Below are 16,061 nucleotides of genomic sequence, written 5' to 3'. Positions count from 1 at the left end.
CCCCCTTCTCGAAGCAGGACCAATTCCCAGTTAAATCATCCCAGCCAGGGCTTTGTCAAGCCTGACCTTAAAAACCTCTAAGGAAGGAGATTCTACCACCTCCCTAGGTAACGCATTCCAGTGTTTCACCACCCTCCTAGTGAAAAAGTTTTTCCTAATATCCAATCTAACCCCCCCCCACTGCAACTTGAGACCATTACTCCTCGTTCTGTCATCTGCTACCATTGAGAACAGTCTAGAGCTATCCTCTTTGGAACCCCCTTTCAGGTAGTTGAAAGCAGCTATCAAATCCCCCCTCATTCTTCTCTTCTGCAGGCTAAACAATCCCAGCTCCCTCAGCCTCTCTTCATAACTCATGTGTTCCAGTCCCCTAATCATTTTTGTTGCCCTTCGCTGGACTCTCTCCAATTTATCCACATCCTTCTTGAAGTGTGGGGCCCAAAACTGGACACAGTACTCCAGATGAGGCCTCACCAATGTCGAATAGAGGGGAACGATCACATCCCTCGATCTGCTCGCTATGCCCCTACTTATACATCCCAAAATGCCATTGGCCTTCTTGGCAACAAGGGCACACTGCTGACTCATATTCAGCTTCTCGTCCACTGTCACCCCTAGGTCCTTTTCCGCAGAACTGCTGCCTAGCCATTCGGTCCCTAGTCTGTAGCTGTGCATTGGGTTCTTCCATCCTAAGTGCAGGACCCTGCACTTATCCTTATTGAACCTCATCAGATTTCTTTTGGCCCAATCCTCCAATTTGTCTAGGTCCTTCTGTATCCTATCCCTCCCCTCCAGCGTATCTACCACTCCTCCCAGTTTAGTATCACCCGCAAATTTGCTGAGAGTGCAATCCACACCATCCTCCAGATCATTTATGAAGATATTGAACAAAACCGGCCCCAGGACTGACCCTTGGGGCACTCCAGTTGATACCGGCTGCCAACTAGACATGGAGCCATTGATCACTACCCGTTGAGCCCGACAATCTAGCCAGCTTTCTGCCCACCTTATAGTGCATTCATCCAGCCCATACTTCCTTAACTTGCTGACAAGAATACTGTGGGAGACCGTGTCAAAAGCTTTGCTAAAGTCAAGAAACAATACATCCACTGCTTTCCCTTCATCCACAGAACCAGTAATCTCATCAGTAATCTTTGATCAGAGGAAGTACATAATGCACTGGTGAGTGTGTATGTGTCACAGGTTGCCCTCTGCGCCTGATCCACAGCGGATGCTGTGCTGTATGGAGGACTGTGTTGGAAATGCAAGACCTCTTTAAGGGCAGAGTGGGTTTCCTGGTCCTGCTTGCAGCTAAAAGGCACTGTAGCAAAGAGTCTGGTCAGAGTTAGTTTGGAGAGAAGTCAGTTTAAAGGTACGTGGGGTGAATTGTGCCTCGCAATCTTAGGGAGCAGCCTGTTTTCTTGCTCTCTTTTCGGGATCTTGTGTGCTATCGTTCTGAATTTTAAGAAATAAAGCAGTGTTATTGCGGATTCTTTAGCTGTCCTTCTGTAACCCTAGAATGGGAACACTACTGGAAAGAGGTCACCTGGCTGAACGGCTGGACTACAAAAGATGTAGCCCGACAGGCCATTGCAGGGCCAAAAACGTGCTGGAGAGGAAGACAGTTGCAACTCTATGCTCTATGCCTGTGGCGGTGAGTGGAACTGCTTACAACCAGATTTTCCCAACTGTGTGAGCTAAACTGCACACACAATTTATGTCTGCCCAAACGGCATGTGTGTGCAACCCCTTCAGTGTGACTGTAGGTATTTGCAAGTGCAAATAAGGGGTTGTGCAGAGGATGACTCCAGGGATTATTCAGGCTGTATTAGCAGAACGCAGCCCTCCCCGTCTGTGCTGTTGCAGCACAGCAGTTTCAGATCAGGAGTGGCTCTGAGTGAGTTTCTCAGGCTGTTCAGTGGCTGACGTGATGTGAGCTGATACCTCCGTCTCATTCCCAGAGATTCAGAAGCACTGAAAGGTCGCTTCAGGACATTCAGAAAAGCCACAGAACCAAACCGAATTCTGGACAATGCAAGACGGAGGTCTGTAAGGGGGCACCAATTCCTAGCATTTGAACCATCAGTTTCAGCCAATGGGCCTATTTGTTTTGCATGCATTTGTCTGCAGCCTGGCCAACTCTCACTATTTAATCATGGCTCTTGTGATATTTGGATGATTTTCTTAAAGCCCGATTCCACGAGAATCTCAGCTTGCATTTATTTACTTAAAGTAAGTTTCTAGTCATTGTGGTTGCAAAGAAAAGCTTAAAACTGTGAGCCCGAGTGCAACCTATGTAGGATTGTAGTCCTGGCCTGACATAAGTAATTAAATATGGGTGAGATCTAATTTCTAGGAGGACTGAAGTAGGGAGATAAATTAATTAGCAGGCTAAAAATGAAATATTTGTGCTAACTTAGGTAAGTAAATGGGGTCAGTAAGCCAGGAGACAAAATGTCTGAGCTAGCCAAGAAAAGAGGGAGAACTCCCAGGGAACCACAAACAATGAACAAAATCAGTCAAGAATGTAAAAATGTACCCTAGCTTTTGAGGAATTGCTAGTTAGTTCTACTTGGAACCCATTTAAAGGCCAGTTCAGCTTAGTGCAAAGGAACATAGTACATGTCTACGTCTAAACTGTGAGACGGCGATGTAAATTCCATCTCAGTGTTGGGGCCAGACAGCTAGGACCAGGTGCTGGCCTGCTCTCCAACTAACTTTGCCACTAGGCCACCAATGAGCCGGTTTAGCAGCTTTGCTTATAAGTCTGGCCCCACAGATCAGGGGCTGCTCAGTGAGAACCATGCCCACAGCCGTGCTTGCCCTTATTCCATTCTGCATCCAGTTGCTGCTCCTGTTCTTCTCCAGCCCTCTGGCTTCTGACTTTGACCCCAGCTCTGCCTCTGGCTTACGACTCTGTTTTACCCCCTGGCTCCGGCATTCAGATTCTGTCCCTCCAGTACTTACCCTGGGCTCATTCCTGGACTCTGCCCAGCCTGCACCCCACTCTAACAGGTAGGCTGAACTCTTGTTTCATCCACTAGGCCTGAGCACCTGTCATAAATATAAAGGGAAGGGTAAACCCCTTTAAAATCCCTCCTGGCCAGAGGAAAAATCTTCTCACCTGTAAAGGGTTAAGAAGCTAAAGGTAACCTCACTGGCACCTGACCAAAATGACCAATGAGGAGACAAGATACTTTCAAAAGCTGGGAGGAGGGAGAAAAACAAAGGGTCTGTGTCTGTCTGTATGCTGCTTTTGCTTGGAATGGAACAGGAATGGAGTCTTAGACCTTTTAGTAAGTAATCTAGCTAGGTATGTGTTAGATTATGATTTCTTTAAATGGCTGAGAAAAGAACTGTGCTAAATAGAATGACTATTCCTGTATGTGTATCTCTTTTGTAACTTAAGGTTTTGCCTAGAGGGATTCTCTACGTTTTGAATCTAATTACCCTGTAAGGTATCTACCATCCTGATTTTACAGAGGTGATTCCTTTACTTCTATTAAAAGTCTTCTTGTAAGAAAACTGAATGCTTTTTCATTGTTCTACGATCCAAGGGTTTAGGTCTGTGGTCACCTTTGCAAATTGGTGAGGATTTTTACCAAGCCTTCCCCAGGAAGTGGGGTGCAAGGGTTGGGAGGATTTTGGGGGGAAAGACATGTCCAAACTACGTTTTCCAGTAAACCCAGTTAGAGTTTGGTGGTGGCAGTGGAAATTCCAAGGGCAAAGGGTAAAATTAATTTGTACCTTGGGGAAGTTTTAACCTAAGCTGGTAAAAGTAAGCTTAGGAGGTTTTCATGCAGGTCCTCACATCTGTACCCTAGAGTTCAGAGTGGGGAAGGAACCTTGACAGCACCCATGGCCCAGTCAGCTACACTTGGATAGACATACGACTGCTAGCTGTGATCAAGCTACTGTGCTAAAACTAGGCATGTAGCCGTGGCAGCGCAAGTGGTGGGAGGGGCAGTTGACCCAAATATGATCCCATCCGAAATCCTAACTACACATTTGGGGTGGCTCAGTCTTTGCACTGCCACAGCTACATTTCTATTTTTAGAGTGCAGCTCCAGCCTAGAGATACCTTCTAAAGGCATAGAGGGTGGGATATAATTTTTTCACCTGCTATCCATTTCCCAACTTGTTGTCTTTCATTATATTAAGTAAAGGAGGATGAAAGCTGCTTCTTGAACCGAGGCAGGACTGAAAGCATGCTTACTTGTAATGGAGCATCGTCTAGACTGCAGAAGGGAATAGATGGTTCTTTTATCATTTTGCAGAAATACATTTTACATAATGATTGTAAGGTTATTTACAGTCTTCTTTGTCTCAAATAGACAAAGTAATGTGAAACCCCTTATTATTAATAATGAAAAAAACGTGGGTAGTGAAAAGGTGATTATTATGGATAGTATATGGGGGTTGGGGGTTTTATCTCTACAGATTCATGACTGGGCCTTTTATTATGTTTGTGAATGTAATGATTTGTGTGTGTGATTATGAGTGTGTTTGTATGCAGCAATGATCTTTGCTAAAGAGAAGCAATGGATTCCTGCAATACCGCACCTCAGAAAGGCAAGACCCAGAACTGTGGCTGGAGGCAGCAAACAAATTCAATTCTCTTTGTGCTGAATAGAACCAAAAGTATTTATCCTGTACATAGAACACATAAAGGGAAGGCAATCTGCTTTCTTGGCTAGAATGAGTTGTGCTATTCTGAGATGTTATTGCTTGAAAGCCTCACCATACAACTGTAGAATTAGTTGCAATTCAATTAGGGCTGTCGATTAATCACAGTTAACTCACACAATTAACTCAAAAAAATTAATCGCAGTTTTAAGCACACTGTTAAACAATAGAATACCAATTGAAATTTATTAAATATTGTGGATGTTTTTCTACATTTTCAAATATATTGATTTCAATTACAACACAGAATATAAAGTGTACAGTGTTCACTTTATATTATTTTTATTACAAATATTTGCACTGTAAAAATGATAAAAGAAATAGTATTTTTCAATTCACCTCATACAAGTACTGGAGTGCAATCTCTTTATTGTGAAAGCACAACTTACAATGTAGGTTTCAGAGTAACAGCCGTGTTAGTCTGTATTCGCAAAAAGAAAAGGAGGACTTGTGGCACCTTAGAGACTAACCAATTTATTTGAGCATAAGCTTTCGTGAGCTACAGCTCACTTCATCGGATGCATACTGTGGAAACTGCAGCAGACTTTATATATACACAGAGAATATGAAACAATACCTCCTCCCACCCCACTGTCCTGCTGGTAATAGCTTATCTAAAGTGATCATCAGGTGGGCCATTTCCAGCACAAATAGCCCAACTTGATTGTCATGCACATTGTGTAAAGAGTTGTCACTTTGGATGGGCTATCACCAGCAGGAGAGTGAATTTGTGTGGTGGGGTGGAGGGTGAGAAAACCTGGATTTGTGCTGGAAATGGCCCACCTGATGATCACTTTAGATAAGCTATTACCAGCAGGACAGTGGGGTGGGAGGAGGTATTGGTTCATATTCTCTGTGTATATATAAAGTCTGCTGCACTTTCCACGATATGCATCTGTTAAAGTGAGCTGTAGCTCACGAAAGCTTATGCTCAAATAAATTGGTTAGTCTCTAAGGTGCCACAAGTATTCCTTTTCTTTTGGCAACTTACAATGTAGATTTTTTTTTTGTTCTATAACTGCACTCAGAAACAGTCCTACTCAGTCCTGCTTCTTGTGCAGCCAATCACTAAGAGAAACAAGTTTGTTTATATTTACGGGAGATAATACTGCCCACTTCTTATTTACCTGAAAACGACAACAGATGTTCGCATGGCACTTTTGTACCTGGTATTGCAAGGTATTTATGTGCCAGATATGCTAAACATTCAGATGTCCCTTCATGCTTTGGCCACCATTCCAGAGGACATGCTTCCACGCTGATGACGCTCATTAAAAAAATAACACGTTAATTAAATTTGTGACTGAACTCCTTGGGGGAGAATTGTATGTCTCCTGCTCTGTGTTTTACCCACATTCTGCCATATATTTCATGTTATAGCAGTCTCAGATCATGACCCAGCATGCTGTTCATTTTAAGAACACTTTCAGTGCAGATTTGATAAAACACAAAGAAGGTACCAATGTGAGATTTCTAAAGATAGCTACAGCACTCGACCAAGATTTAAGAATCTGAAGTGTCTTCCAAAATCAGAGAGGGATGAAGTGTGGAACATGCTTTCAGAAGTCTTAAAAGAGCTACACTCCAATGCAGAAACTACAGAACCCGAACCACCAAAAATGAAAATTATCCTTCTGCTGGTGGCATCTGACTCAGAAGATGAAAATGAACATGTGTTGGTCTGCACTGCTTTGGATAGTTATCGAGCAGAACCCGTCATTAGCATGGACACACGTCCTCTGGAATGGTGGTTGAAGCATGAAGGGACATATGAATCTTTAGCGCACCTGGCATGTAAATATCTTGCGATGCTGGCTACAACAGTGCCATGCAAATGTCTGTTCTCACTGTCAGGTGACATTGTAAACAATAAGCGGGCAGCATTGTCTCCTGCAAATGTAAACAAACTTGCCTGAACAAGAGGTAGGACTAAGTGGACTTGTAGGCTCTAAAGTTTTACATTGTTTCATTTTTTGAATGCAGTTATTTTTTGTACATAACTCTAGATTTGTAAGTTCAGCTTTCATGATAAAGAGATTACACTACATTATTTGTATTAAGTGAATTGAAAAATACTGTTTCCTTTTTACACTGCAAATATTTATAATAAATAATAAAATATAAAGTGAGCACTGTACACTTTGTATTCTGTGTTGTAATTGAAATCAATATATTTGAAAATATGGAAAACATCCAAAAATATTTATATAAATGGTATTGTATTATTGTTTAACAGCGCGATTAATCGCAAGATTAATCGTTATTAATTTTTTAATTGCTTGACAGCCCTAAATTAAATCCATTATTATTATGTTACACAAGCCTAAGAGGTGACACTCATTATCAGGATTGTGCGGGGTGCTATACATCATTTCAAAATGTATAAAAAGCTGAAAAATTCTCAGTGCTTTTCCATGGGAATTGCTTCATAGGAACTGTGTAAATAAAAACTCGACTCACTGCTATATAGACAGGTCATTCAGCAGAGAATACATGCTCATGTGGCATAGAGGTTTTACCGGTGAGGTTCTGGGGGCTGCATTGCTCAGAACTGGTAGGTAGGCGATAGGCTGGGTTGAGGACCCAACATGGAGTTAATCAATGCAGAACATGCAAAGAGTTAGGCTGGCACAGACAGACTGCAAAAGCTTGATAGCAATAGGCTTCAACAACAGAGCAAACACTGCCACCAAGAATGGCTGTGGGAGCACCCAAGGCAGACCATGTGCAATATTCCTCTTTGTGTCTGCAAACCACGAGGATGGAGACAAAGAAGCCAAACAGGGTAGGGAGCAAAGGAAACTGTTTTTAGTAGAGACCTTTTGCATTGAGCTTCAGAACAGATGGAGAAATGTGACATCACAGAAGACAAGAAGTTGCCCTATGAGCAAGTGGCTCTGCCCTTGACATGACAAAGGTTCAGGCTAAGAAGCTTCAACCAGTAATAGGGACAAGCAAGGGAAAGGAGCCACTGGAGAGCAAGAAGAGCTAAATAATCCTGACTAATTACTTCATGATGAGGAAATGGCCTGGGGCATCTGAGGCCCAGAGAAAGAAAATAGGGCAGCCTGCTCCCTCCCAGGGTTTCCTCTGGAGGATGCTGGGGGACTACTCATGATTCTGTTCTCTTTGGGAACAAATCACACCAGTGAAGGAAGGTGTGTTACAATTTAGAACCACTTCAGGGATTTGGGATAAGATGTTCAGGTGACCTCATCCGCTGAGATCTTTCCAATGAATGAAGGAAGCAGATGAGTAACACAACCAACGTTCAAATAGCACTAAAGCAGAGGATTTGGGATTCCTGGGGCATTTGAATGCTGTTGGTGAATGTTTGGATGAGATAGCCTCTGCTTAAGCAGGTGGTGAAAGCAAAGTGCTAGGTTCATAAAGGGCAGGGGCTACTAGGCAGGAAGTGGGAATAGGGCATTTTTTCTCTGGAATAGTCTAGCAATACAGAAAGTCAATTTTTTGGCAAAAAAATTCTCCCACCAAAAATGGGATTTCATGAAAGCAATTTTTTTTTCACAAGGAAAATTCATTTCCATTTTTTCTTTACAGGAAACTTTGAAAACAACAAAACAGAACAATTTCTTTATGCTTCAGACTGAAATATTCATTTTGTCTCAGTTGCTGAAAATCAAAACAAGAGATTTGTTTCCCTTTTCTGCCCCTTCTTTGCCACTCACTGTGAGCAGAATGACTGACTTCTAGGGTTGTTGTGGGTTTTTTTCCCACTCTTTCCTTCTGTCAAGGTTCCTCCCCCACTCTGAACTCTAGGGTACAGATGTGGGGACCTGCATGAAAAACCTCCTAAGCTTATCTTTACCAGCTTAGGTCAAAACTTCCCCAAGGTAACAAATATTACCCCCGTTATCCTTGGAATGGCCGCTACCACCACCAAACTAATATTGGTTACTGGGGAAGAGCTGTTTGGACGCGTCCTTCCCCCCAAAATACTTCACAAAACCTTGCACCCCACTTCCTGGACAAGGTTTGGTAAAAAGCCTCACCAATTTGCATAGGTGACCACAGACCCAGACCCTTGGATCTTAAGAACAATGAACAATCCTCCCAACACTTGCACCCCCCCTTTCCTGGGAAATGTTGGATAACAAGCCTCACCAATTTGCATAGGTGACCACAAACCCAAACCCTTGGATCTGAGAACAATGAAAAAGCATTCAGTGTTTTACAAGAAGACTTTTAATAAAAAATAGAAGTAAATAGAAATAAAGAAATCCCCCCTGTAAAATCAGGATGGTATATATCTTACAGGGTAATTAGATTAAAAAAACATAGAGAACCCCTCTAGGCAAAACCTTAAGTTACAAAAAAGATACACAGACAGAAATAGTTATTCTATTCAGCACAATTCTTTTCTCAGCCATTTAAAGAAATCATAATCTAACACATACCTAGCTAGATTACTTACTAAAAGTTCTAAGGCTCCATTCCTGTTCTGTCCCTGGCCAAGACGACTACAGACAGACACACAAACCCTTTGTTTCTCTCCCTCCTCCCAGCTTTTGAAAGTATCTTGTCTCCTCATTGGTCATTTTGGTCAGGTGCCAGCGAGGTTACCTTTAGCTTCTTAACCCTTTACAGGTGAGAGGAGCTTTCCCCTGGCCAGGAGGGATTTCAAAGGGGTTTACCCTTCCCTTTATATTTATGACACGCCCCCCAAATCTCAGCTAGGGTGAAACACTGGCTGGGATTTCTTCCTGGAGCTCTAGGAAAACAGAGTTAATAAGACACATGCATCTCTAAATATACTACCAAGTACATAAAGACTAACAATATTTTCCACATCTCAAGGACGATTTTAACCAGTTGATTCTGGGAAACTTTCACGGGAGAGTGCATCAGCCACTTTGTTAGAAGCTCCTGAGATGTGTTGGATGTCGAAATCAAAATCTTGGAGAGCTAAACTCCACCGAAGAAGTTTTCTGTTAGTTTCTTTGACGGTGTGAAGCCACTTTAGTGCAGCATGGTCGGTTTGCAGGTGGAAACGCCGTCCCCAAACATATGGGCGTAGCTTTTCCAGAGCGTAGACAATGGCATAACATTCTTTTTCAGTGACTGACCAGTTGCTTTCCCTCTCAGACAGTTTTTTGCTGAGAAACACTACAGGGTGGAATTCTTGATCAGGTCCTTTCTGCATTAAAACTGCTCCCACACCACGCTCGGATGCATCTGTGGTTACTAGGAACGGTTTGTCAAAGTCTGGGGCCCTTAGTACAGGGTCAGACATGAGTGTCGCTTTAAGCTTGTTAAAGGCCTTCTGACACCTTCCGGTCCACTGAACAGCATTTGGCTGTTTCTTTTTGGTTAGGTCTGTCAGTGGGGCAGCGATTTGGCTGTAGTGCGGTACAAATTGTCTGTAATAACCGGCCAAGCCTAAGAAGGATTGAACCTGTTTCTTTGACTTTGGGACAGGCCACTTTTGGATAGCATCCACTTTGGCCTGTAGGGGGCTGATAGTTCCTTGACCCACCTGGTGTCCAAGGTAAGTCACTCTGTTTAGGCCTATTTGACACTTCTTAGCCTTAACAGTTAGTCCTGCCTCCCTTATGCGCTCAAGGACTTTTTGTAGATGTTCCAGGTGGTCTGCCCAGGAATCTGAAAATATGGCCACATCGTCAAGGTAGGCGACTGCATATTCTCCTAATCCCGCTAGGAGACCATCTACAAGTCTTTGGAAAGTGGCGGGTGCATTTCGCAGCCCGAAAGGGAGTACATTAAATTCATACAGCCCGAGATGTGTGATGAAGGCTGACCTTTCCTTGGCAGATTCATCTAGCGGTACCTGCCAGTACCCCTTGGTTAAGTCCAAGGTAGAGATGAACTGGGCCCTTCCCAGTTTCTCTAATAGTTCATCTGTGCGTGGCATGGGATAGTTGTCTGGGCGAGTTACAGCATTTAGCTTACGGTAGTCCACGCAAAAACGTATTTCCCCATCTGGTTTGGGAACTAGAACCACTGGAGATGCCCATGCACTTTCAGAGGGGCGGATTACACCCATCTGTAACATATCCTGGATCTCCCGTTCTATAGCAGTTTTAGCTTGAGGAGACACCCGGTAAGGGTGGACCCTAATTGGGTGAGCATTACCTGTGTCAATGGAGTGGTATGCCCGTTCAGTCAGTCCTGGGGTGGCTGAGAACGTTGGCGCGTAGCTAGTGCACAGCTCCTGGATCTGCTGTCGCTGCATACGCCCAAGGGTCATGGAGAGGTTCACCTCTTCCACACCACCAGCACATTTCCCTTCGTAGTAAACACCTTCAGGCCACTCAGCGTCGTCTCCTCCCTGGGCTGTAAACTGACAAACCTTTAATTCTCTGGAATAAAAGGGCTTTAGAGAATTAATATGGTACACCTTAGGCTTTCGGTTGGAGGTGGGGAATGCTATGAGATAATTAACAGCTCCCAGGCGCTCCTGGACCACGAATGGCCCTTCCCACGATGCTTCCATTTTATGGGCCTGGAGCGCCTTTAAGACCATGACCTGGTCTCCTACTTTGAAGGAACGCTCTCTGGCATGTTTATCATACCAGGCTTTTTGCTCTTTTTGAGCATCCTGTAAGTTTTCTCTAGCAAGGGCTAAAGAGGTTCGGAGGGTGTTTTGTAGGTTGGTTACAAAGTCCAGAATGTTAGTTCCTGGAGAAGGTGTAAATCCCTCCCATTGCTGCTTCACCAACTGCAATGGCCCCTTAACCTCACGGCCATATACAAGTTCAAATGGGGAAAACCCTAAACTGGGATGTGGTACAGCTCTGTAGGCAAAGAGCAACTGCTGCAATACTAGGTCCCAATCATTGGAGTGCTCATTTACGAATTTACGTATCATGGCCCCCAAAGTTCCATTAAACTTCTCCACCATGCCATTTGTTTGATGATGGTAAGGAGTGGCAACCAAGTGATTTACCCCATGAGCTTCCCAAAGGTTTTTCATAGTTCCTGCCAGGAAATTAGTCCCTGCATCTGTGAGGATGTCGGAGGGCCAACCTACCCTGGCAAAAATGTCTGCTAGTGCCTGGCACACACTTTTAGCCCTGGTGTTGCTTAGAGCTACTGCTTCCGGCCATCGGGTGGCAAAATCCATGAAAGTCAGTATGTACTGCTTTCCTCTGGGTGTCTTTTTCGGAAAAGGACCCAGAATATCCACAGCTACTCGCTGAAATGGAACTTCAATGATGGGGAGTGGCTGGAGAGGAGCTTTGACCTGGTCTTGGGGTTTTCCCACTCTTTGGCACACCTCACAAGACTGGACATAGGTAGAAACATCCTTGCCCATTCCCTCCCAGTGGAATGACCCCCCCAAACGGTCTTTGGTCCTGTTCACCCCAGCATGGCCACTAGGGTGATCATGGGCTAAGCTCAAGAGCTTGGCCCGGTATTTAGTTGGAACTACCAACTGTCTCTGAGGATGCCAGTCTTCCTGGTGTCCCCCAGAAAGAGTTTCCTTGTATAAAAGTCCTCTTTCTACAACAAACCTGGATCGATTAGAAGAGCTGAGAGGCGGTGGGTTGCTCCGTGCCGCCGTCCAAGCTCTCTGGAGGCTTTCATCTGCTTCCTGTTCGGTCTGGAACTGTTCCCTTGATGCTGGAGACATCAGTTCCTCATGGGATTGTGGACCTAGGCTTGGTCCCTCTGGAAGCGATATAGGGGATGGAGCTGTTTCTGTTGACTGTGAACCGCTCTCCGCTGGTGCACTATGTTGGGATTCAGGCTCCGGCTGAGCCTCTTGTGTAGGGTTATCGGCTGCTGCCAGTTCAGGTTCGGTGGGGCCCTCTGGTGTTGAGGTTGCAAGTACTGGATTCAGTGCTGACACGGGGTCTGGTGTTGGTTGTTCGGCTGGTTCCGGTTCTGGGACTGGTTCCGTCTGGGTCTCTGGGACTGGATCCACTACTGCTGTTGCAGACATTGGCCTGGGGTCCAGGTCCATCACCTCTGACTGGGTCCTGATAGAAGTTTCCGGAACAGAGCTAGGCCTCACGGCTTGTTTAGCCTGGTTGCGGGTGACCATTCCCACCCTCTTGGCCTGCTTCACATGATTGGCCAAGTCTTCCCCCAACAGCATGGGGATGGGATAATCATCATAGACTGCAAAAGTCCACATTCCTGACCAGCCCTTGTACTGGACAGGCAACTTGGCTGTAGGCAAATTGAAAGAGTTGGACTTGAAGGGTTGAATCGTCACTTGGATCTCTGGGTTGATTAAATTGGGGTCCACTAAGGAAGCATGGATAGCTGACACTTGTGCTCCGGTGTCCCTCCACGCGGTGACCTTCTTCCCGCCCACACTCACAGTTTCCCTCCGCTCCAAGGGTATCTGGGAGGTATCTGGGCCTGTGGACCTCTGGTGTGATTCCGGTGCAATGAACTGTAATCTGTTGGGGTTCTTGGGGCAGTTGGCCTTTACATGCCCCAGCTCGTTACACTTAAAACATCGTCCAGCTGACGGGTCACTGGGACGAGGAGGGTTGCTGGAGAACGGGGTGGTGGGACGATAAGGGGTCTGGAGGGTTCTTTGGGAGGTAGGTGGGGCTTTGGGCGGCCCCCGGTAATAGGGTGTGGTCTGGGGTGGTCCCTTCTGGTCTCCGCTCCAACTGCGACCAGTTTTCTTCTTCTCTGCCACCTCCACCCATCTGGCTCCAATCTCTCCTGCCTCGATTACAGTTTTGGGTTTCCCATCTAGGATGTATCTTTCTATTTCCTCAGGAACACCCTCTAAGAATTGTTCCATTTGCATTAGGAAGGGCAAATTTACTGGAGATTCAACACTTGCTCCTGATATCCAGGCATCCCAATGTTTCACAATGTGGTAGGCATGTCGGGTAAATGACATGTCTGGTTTCCACCTTAGGGCTCGGAACCTCCGACGAGACTGCTCGGGTGTTATCCCCATTCTGATTCTCGCCTTGGATTTAAACAGTTCATACTTGTTCATGTGTTCTTTAGGCATTTCAGCTGCCACCTCAGCTAAGGGTCCACTGAGCTGCGGCCTCAGCTCTACCATGTATTGGTCAGTAGAGATGCTGTACCCAAGGCAGGCCCTTTCGAAGTTTTCTAAGAAGGCCTCAGTATCATCACCTGCCTTGTAGGTGGGGAACTTTCTGGGATGGGAAGTGGTACCTGGAGAAGGATTGCTAGGGTTTGTTGGTATATTCTGCTGGGCCTTTATCCTCTCCACCTCCTCCACATGCTTCCTTGCCTCCATTTCCCTCTTGTGGGCAGCCTCCTGTACCTCCTCCTTCAGCCGCATGAGTTCTATCTGTCTTTCATGTTCCCTTTGTTTTTCCTCAGCCTGAAATTTGGCTAATTCCAGCTGTAGTCGAGCTGAGGATTTGGTCATTCTAACCTCTCTGTTTTTAACTAACTTTACACCTGAGGTTTAGAAATAAACAAACAAAACTTGGCTGTAAAATTTTGCTGTGCTGGAATAGAATACCTATTCTCTGATAGTGATTGTCAGCCTACAGAAAAAGACAATTCCCTTGTCTCTGCTCTGGGCCCAAATTAAAGCAAAAAACCTCCAACTACTTGGAAACCTGCTTACCCAGCCCAACGAAGAAAAAAAAAAATTTCTTTTCAAACCTGTGCTCCTTGTAAAACAAAAAAAAAAATCAAAATCCTAAAAAAAACCCTGCCACTTTTGTCTCCAGGCAAATGGGTAGAGCACACACCCCCTATTTACTTTTAGGAAGAAAAGAAAAAAAAAACAAACCTCTGGGTTGGAAGACTGTGAATTTCCCTGCAGGAGTTAAGTACCCTGCCTCCAGGCAAATGAAACCTGCAATTCACAAGATAATCCCCTTTTGTCTCTGCTTGGCCACAAAGCAGAGAGAAACCAAGCTGCTTTCAGTTTCAAAGCTGCCTTCTGGACTTCCTAAAAATTCCTTTTTAAAATCTGTATTTCTAGTTCAAAAAATCTCAACTGGATCTCAAAATGATTTCAGGTTAATCCCACCACTGTGCCACCATGTCAAGGTTCCTCCCCCACTCTGAACTCTAGGGTACAGATGTGGGGACCTGCATGAAAAACCTCCTAAGCTTATCTTTACCAGCTTAGGTCAAAACTTCCCCAAGGTAACAAATATTACCCCCGTTATCCTTGGAATGGCCGCTACCACCACCAAACTAATACTGGTTACTGGGGAAGAGCTGTTTGGACGCGTCCTTCCCCCCAAAATACTTCACAAAACCTTGCACCCCACTTCCTGGACAAGGTTTGGTAAAAAGCCTCACCAATTTGCATAGGTGACCACAGACCCAGACCCTTGGATCTTAAGAACAATGAACAATCCTCCCAACACTTGCACCCCCCCTTTCCTGGGAAATGTTGGATAACAAGCCTCACCAATTTGCATAGGTGACCACAAACCCAAACCCTTGGATCTGAGAACAATGAAAAAGCATTCAGTGTTTTACAAGAAGACTTTTAATAAAAAATAGAAGTAAATAGAAATAAAGAAATCCCCCCTGTAAAATCAGGATGGTATATATCTTACAGGGTAATTAGATTAAAAAAACATAGAGAACCCCTCTAGGCAAAACCTTAAGTTACAAAAAAGATACACAGACAGAAATAGTTATTCTATTCAGCACAATTCTTTTCTCAGCCATTTAAAGAAATCATAATCTAACACATACCTAGCTAGATTACTTACTAAAAGTTCTAAGGCTCCATTCCTGTTCTGTCCCTGGCCAAGACGACTACAGACAGACACACAAACCCTTTGTTTCTCTCCCTCCTCCCAGCTTTTGAAAGTATCTTGTCTCCTCATTGGTCATTTTGGTCAGGTGCCAGCGAGGTTACCTTTAGCTTCTTAACCCTTTACAGGTGAGAGGAGCTTTCCCCTGGCCAGGAGGGATTTCAAAGGGGTTTACCCTTCCCTTTATATTTATGACACCTTCCCCTTCCCCTCCCTGGCACTTTTCATAACTTCCCCAAAATTGCAAAAGTGACAGAGTAGCAAAAGGAAATGCTGTAAATCTGCCAGTCAGTTCCCTGACTCCTCTGCTATTTTCCCTACCCCTTTACTATTTATTTATTTATTGGTATTACCATAGCACCTTTTTAGGTGCCATAGTCCTGGACCAGGACTCTACTGTGCCTGGTGCTGTACATACAAACAGGGTCCCTGCCCTATAGAATCTAATATGAGATGAGACAACAGATGAATGTGGAGTGACGGAGGAGTACAAGGAACCAATGAGACAATACTACCCCAACATGATGGGCGATGGTACCAGTGTACCAGTGGCCTAACTGTTGTCAAGGGTTTTTTTTGTCAGCATCATGGCAAAGGAGAGTTTGAAGGAAGAATTTGAAGGAGGATAGTGCCTTTCAAGAAGCCCACCCCTCTCCC

The 16,061-nt window shown here is 44.7% G+C and overlaps 2 protein-coding genes across 3 annotated transcripts in view; one reads left to right on the top strand and one right to left on the bottom strand.

Annotated features, from left to right (window-relative positions):
• The window catches only part of ASIC2 (acid sensing ion channel subunit 2), a 1,343,693-nt gene that overhangs the window by 849,831 nt on the left and 477,801 nt on the right, over window positions 1-16,061 (top strand). The gene's annotated exons all lie outside the window — the stretch shown is intronic.
• LOC140903988 (uncharacterized) lies at window positions 9,059-14,710 on the bottom strand. Its single transcript, XM_073326065.1, has 2 exons — window positions 10,801-14,710; window positions 9,059-10,308 (listed from the first exon to the last, which is right to left on the bottom strand). Exons 1-2 carry the CDS (start codon window positions 14,042-14,044, stop codon window positions 9,512-9,514), a joined length of 4,041 nt encoding a protein of 1,346 aa, XP_073182166.1. The 5' UTR covers window positions 14,045-14,710; the 3' UTR covers window positions 9,059-9,511.

This window comes from Lepidochelys kempii, chromosome 27 (genome assembly GCF_965140265.1).
Source record: "Lepidochelys kempii isolate rLepKem1 chromosome 27, rLepKem1.hap2, whole genome shotgun sequence".
Lineage (NCBI taxonomy): Eukaryota > Metazoa > Chordata > Testudines > Cheloniidae > Lepidochelys > Lepidochelys kempii.
The sequence above is the reverse complement of the archived record's forward strand: the minus strand, read 5'-3'. Positions and strand labels throughout refer to the sequence as shown.

Excerpts from the sequence above, each read along its gene's own strand:
- LOC140903988 (XM_073326065.1), bottom strand. The coding sequence starts at position 14,044 with ATGACCAAATCCTCAGCTCGACTACAGCTGGAATTAGCCAAATTTCAG. Across the intron at positions 10,309-10,800 it reads ATACCACTCCATTGACACAG|ATTCCTGGGCAGACCACCTG; the intron begins GTAATGCTCACC and ends CCATATTTTCAG.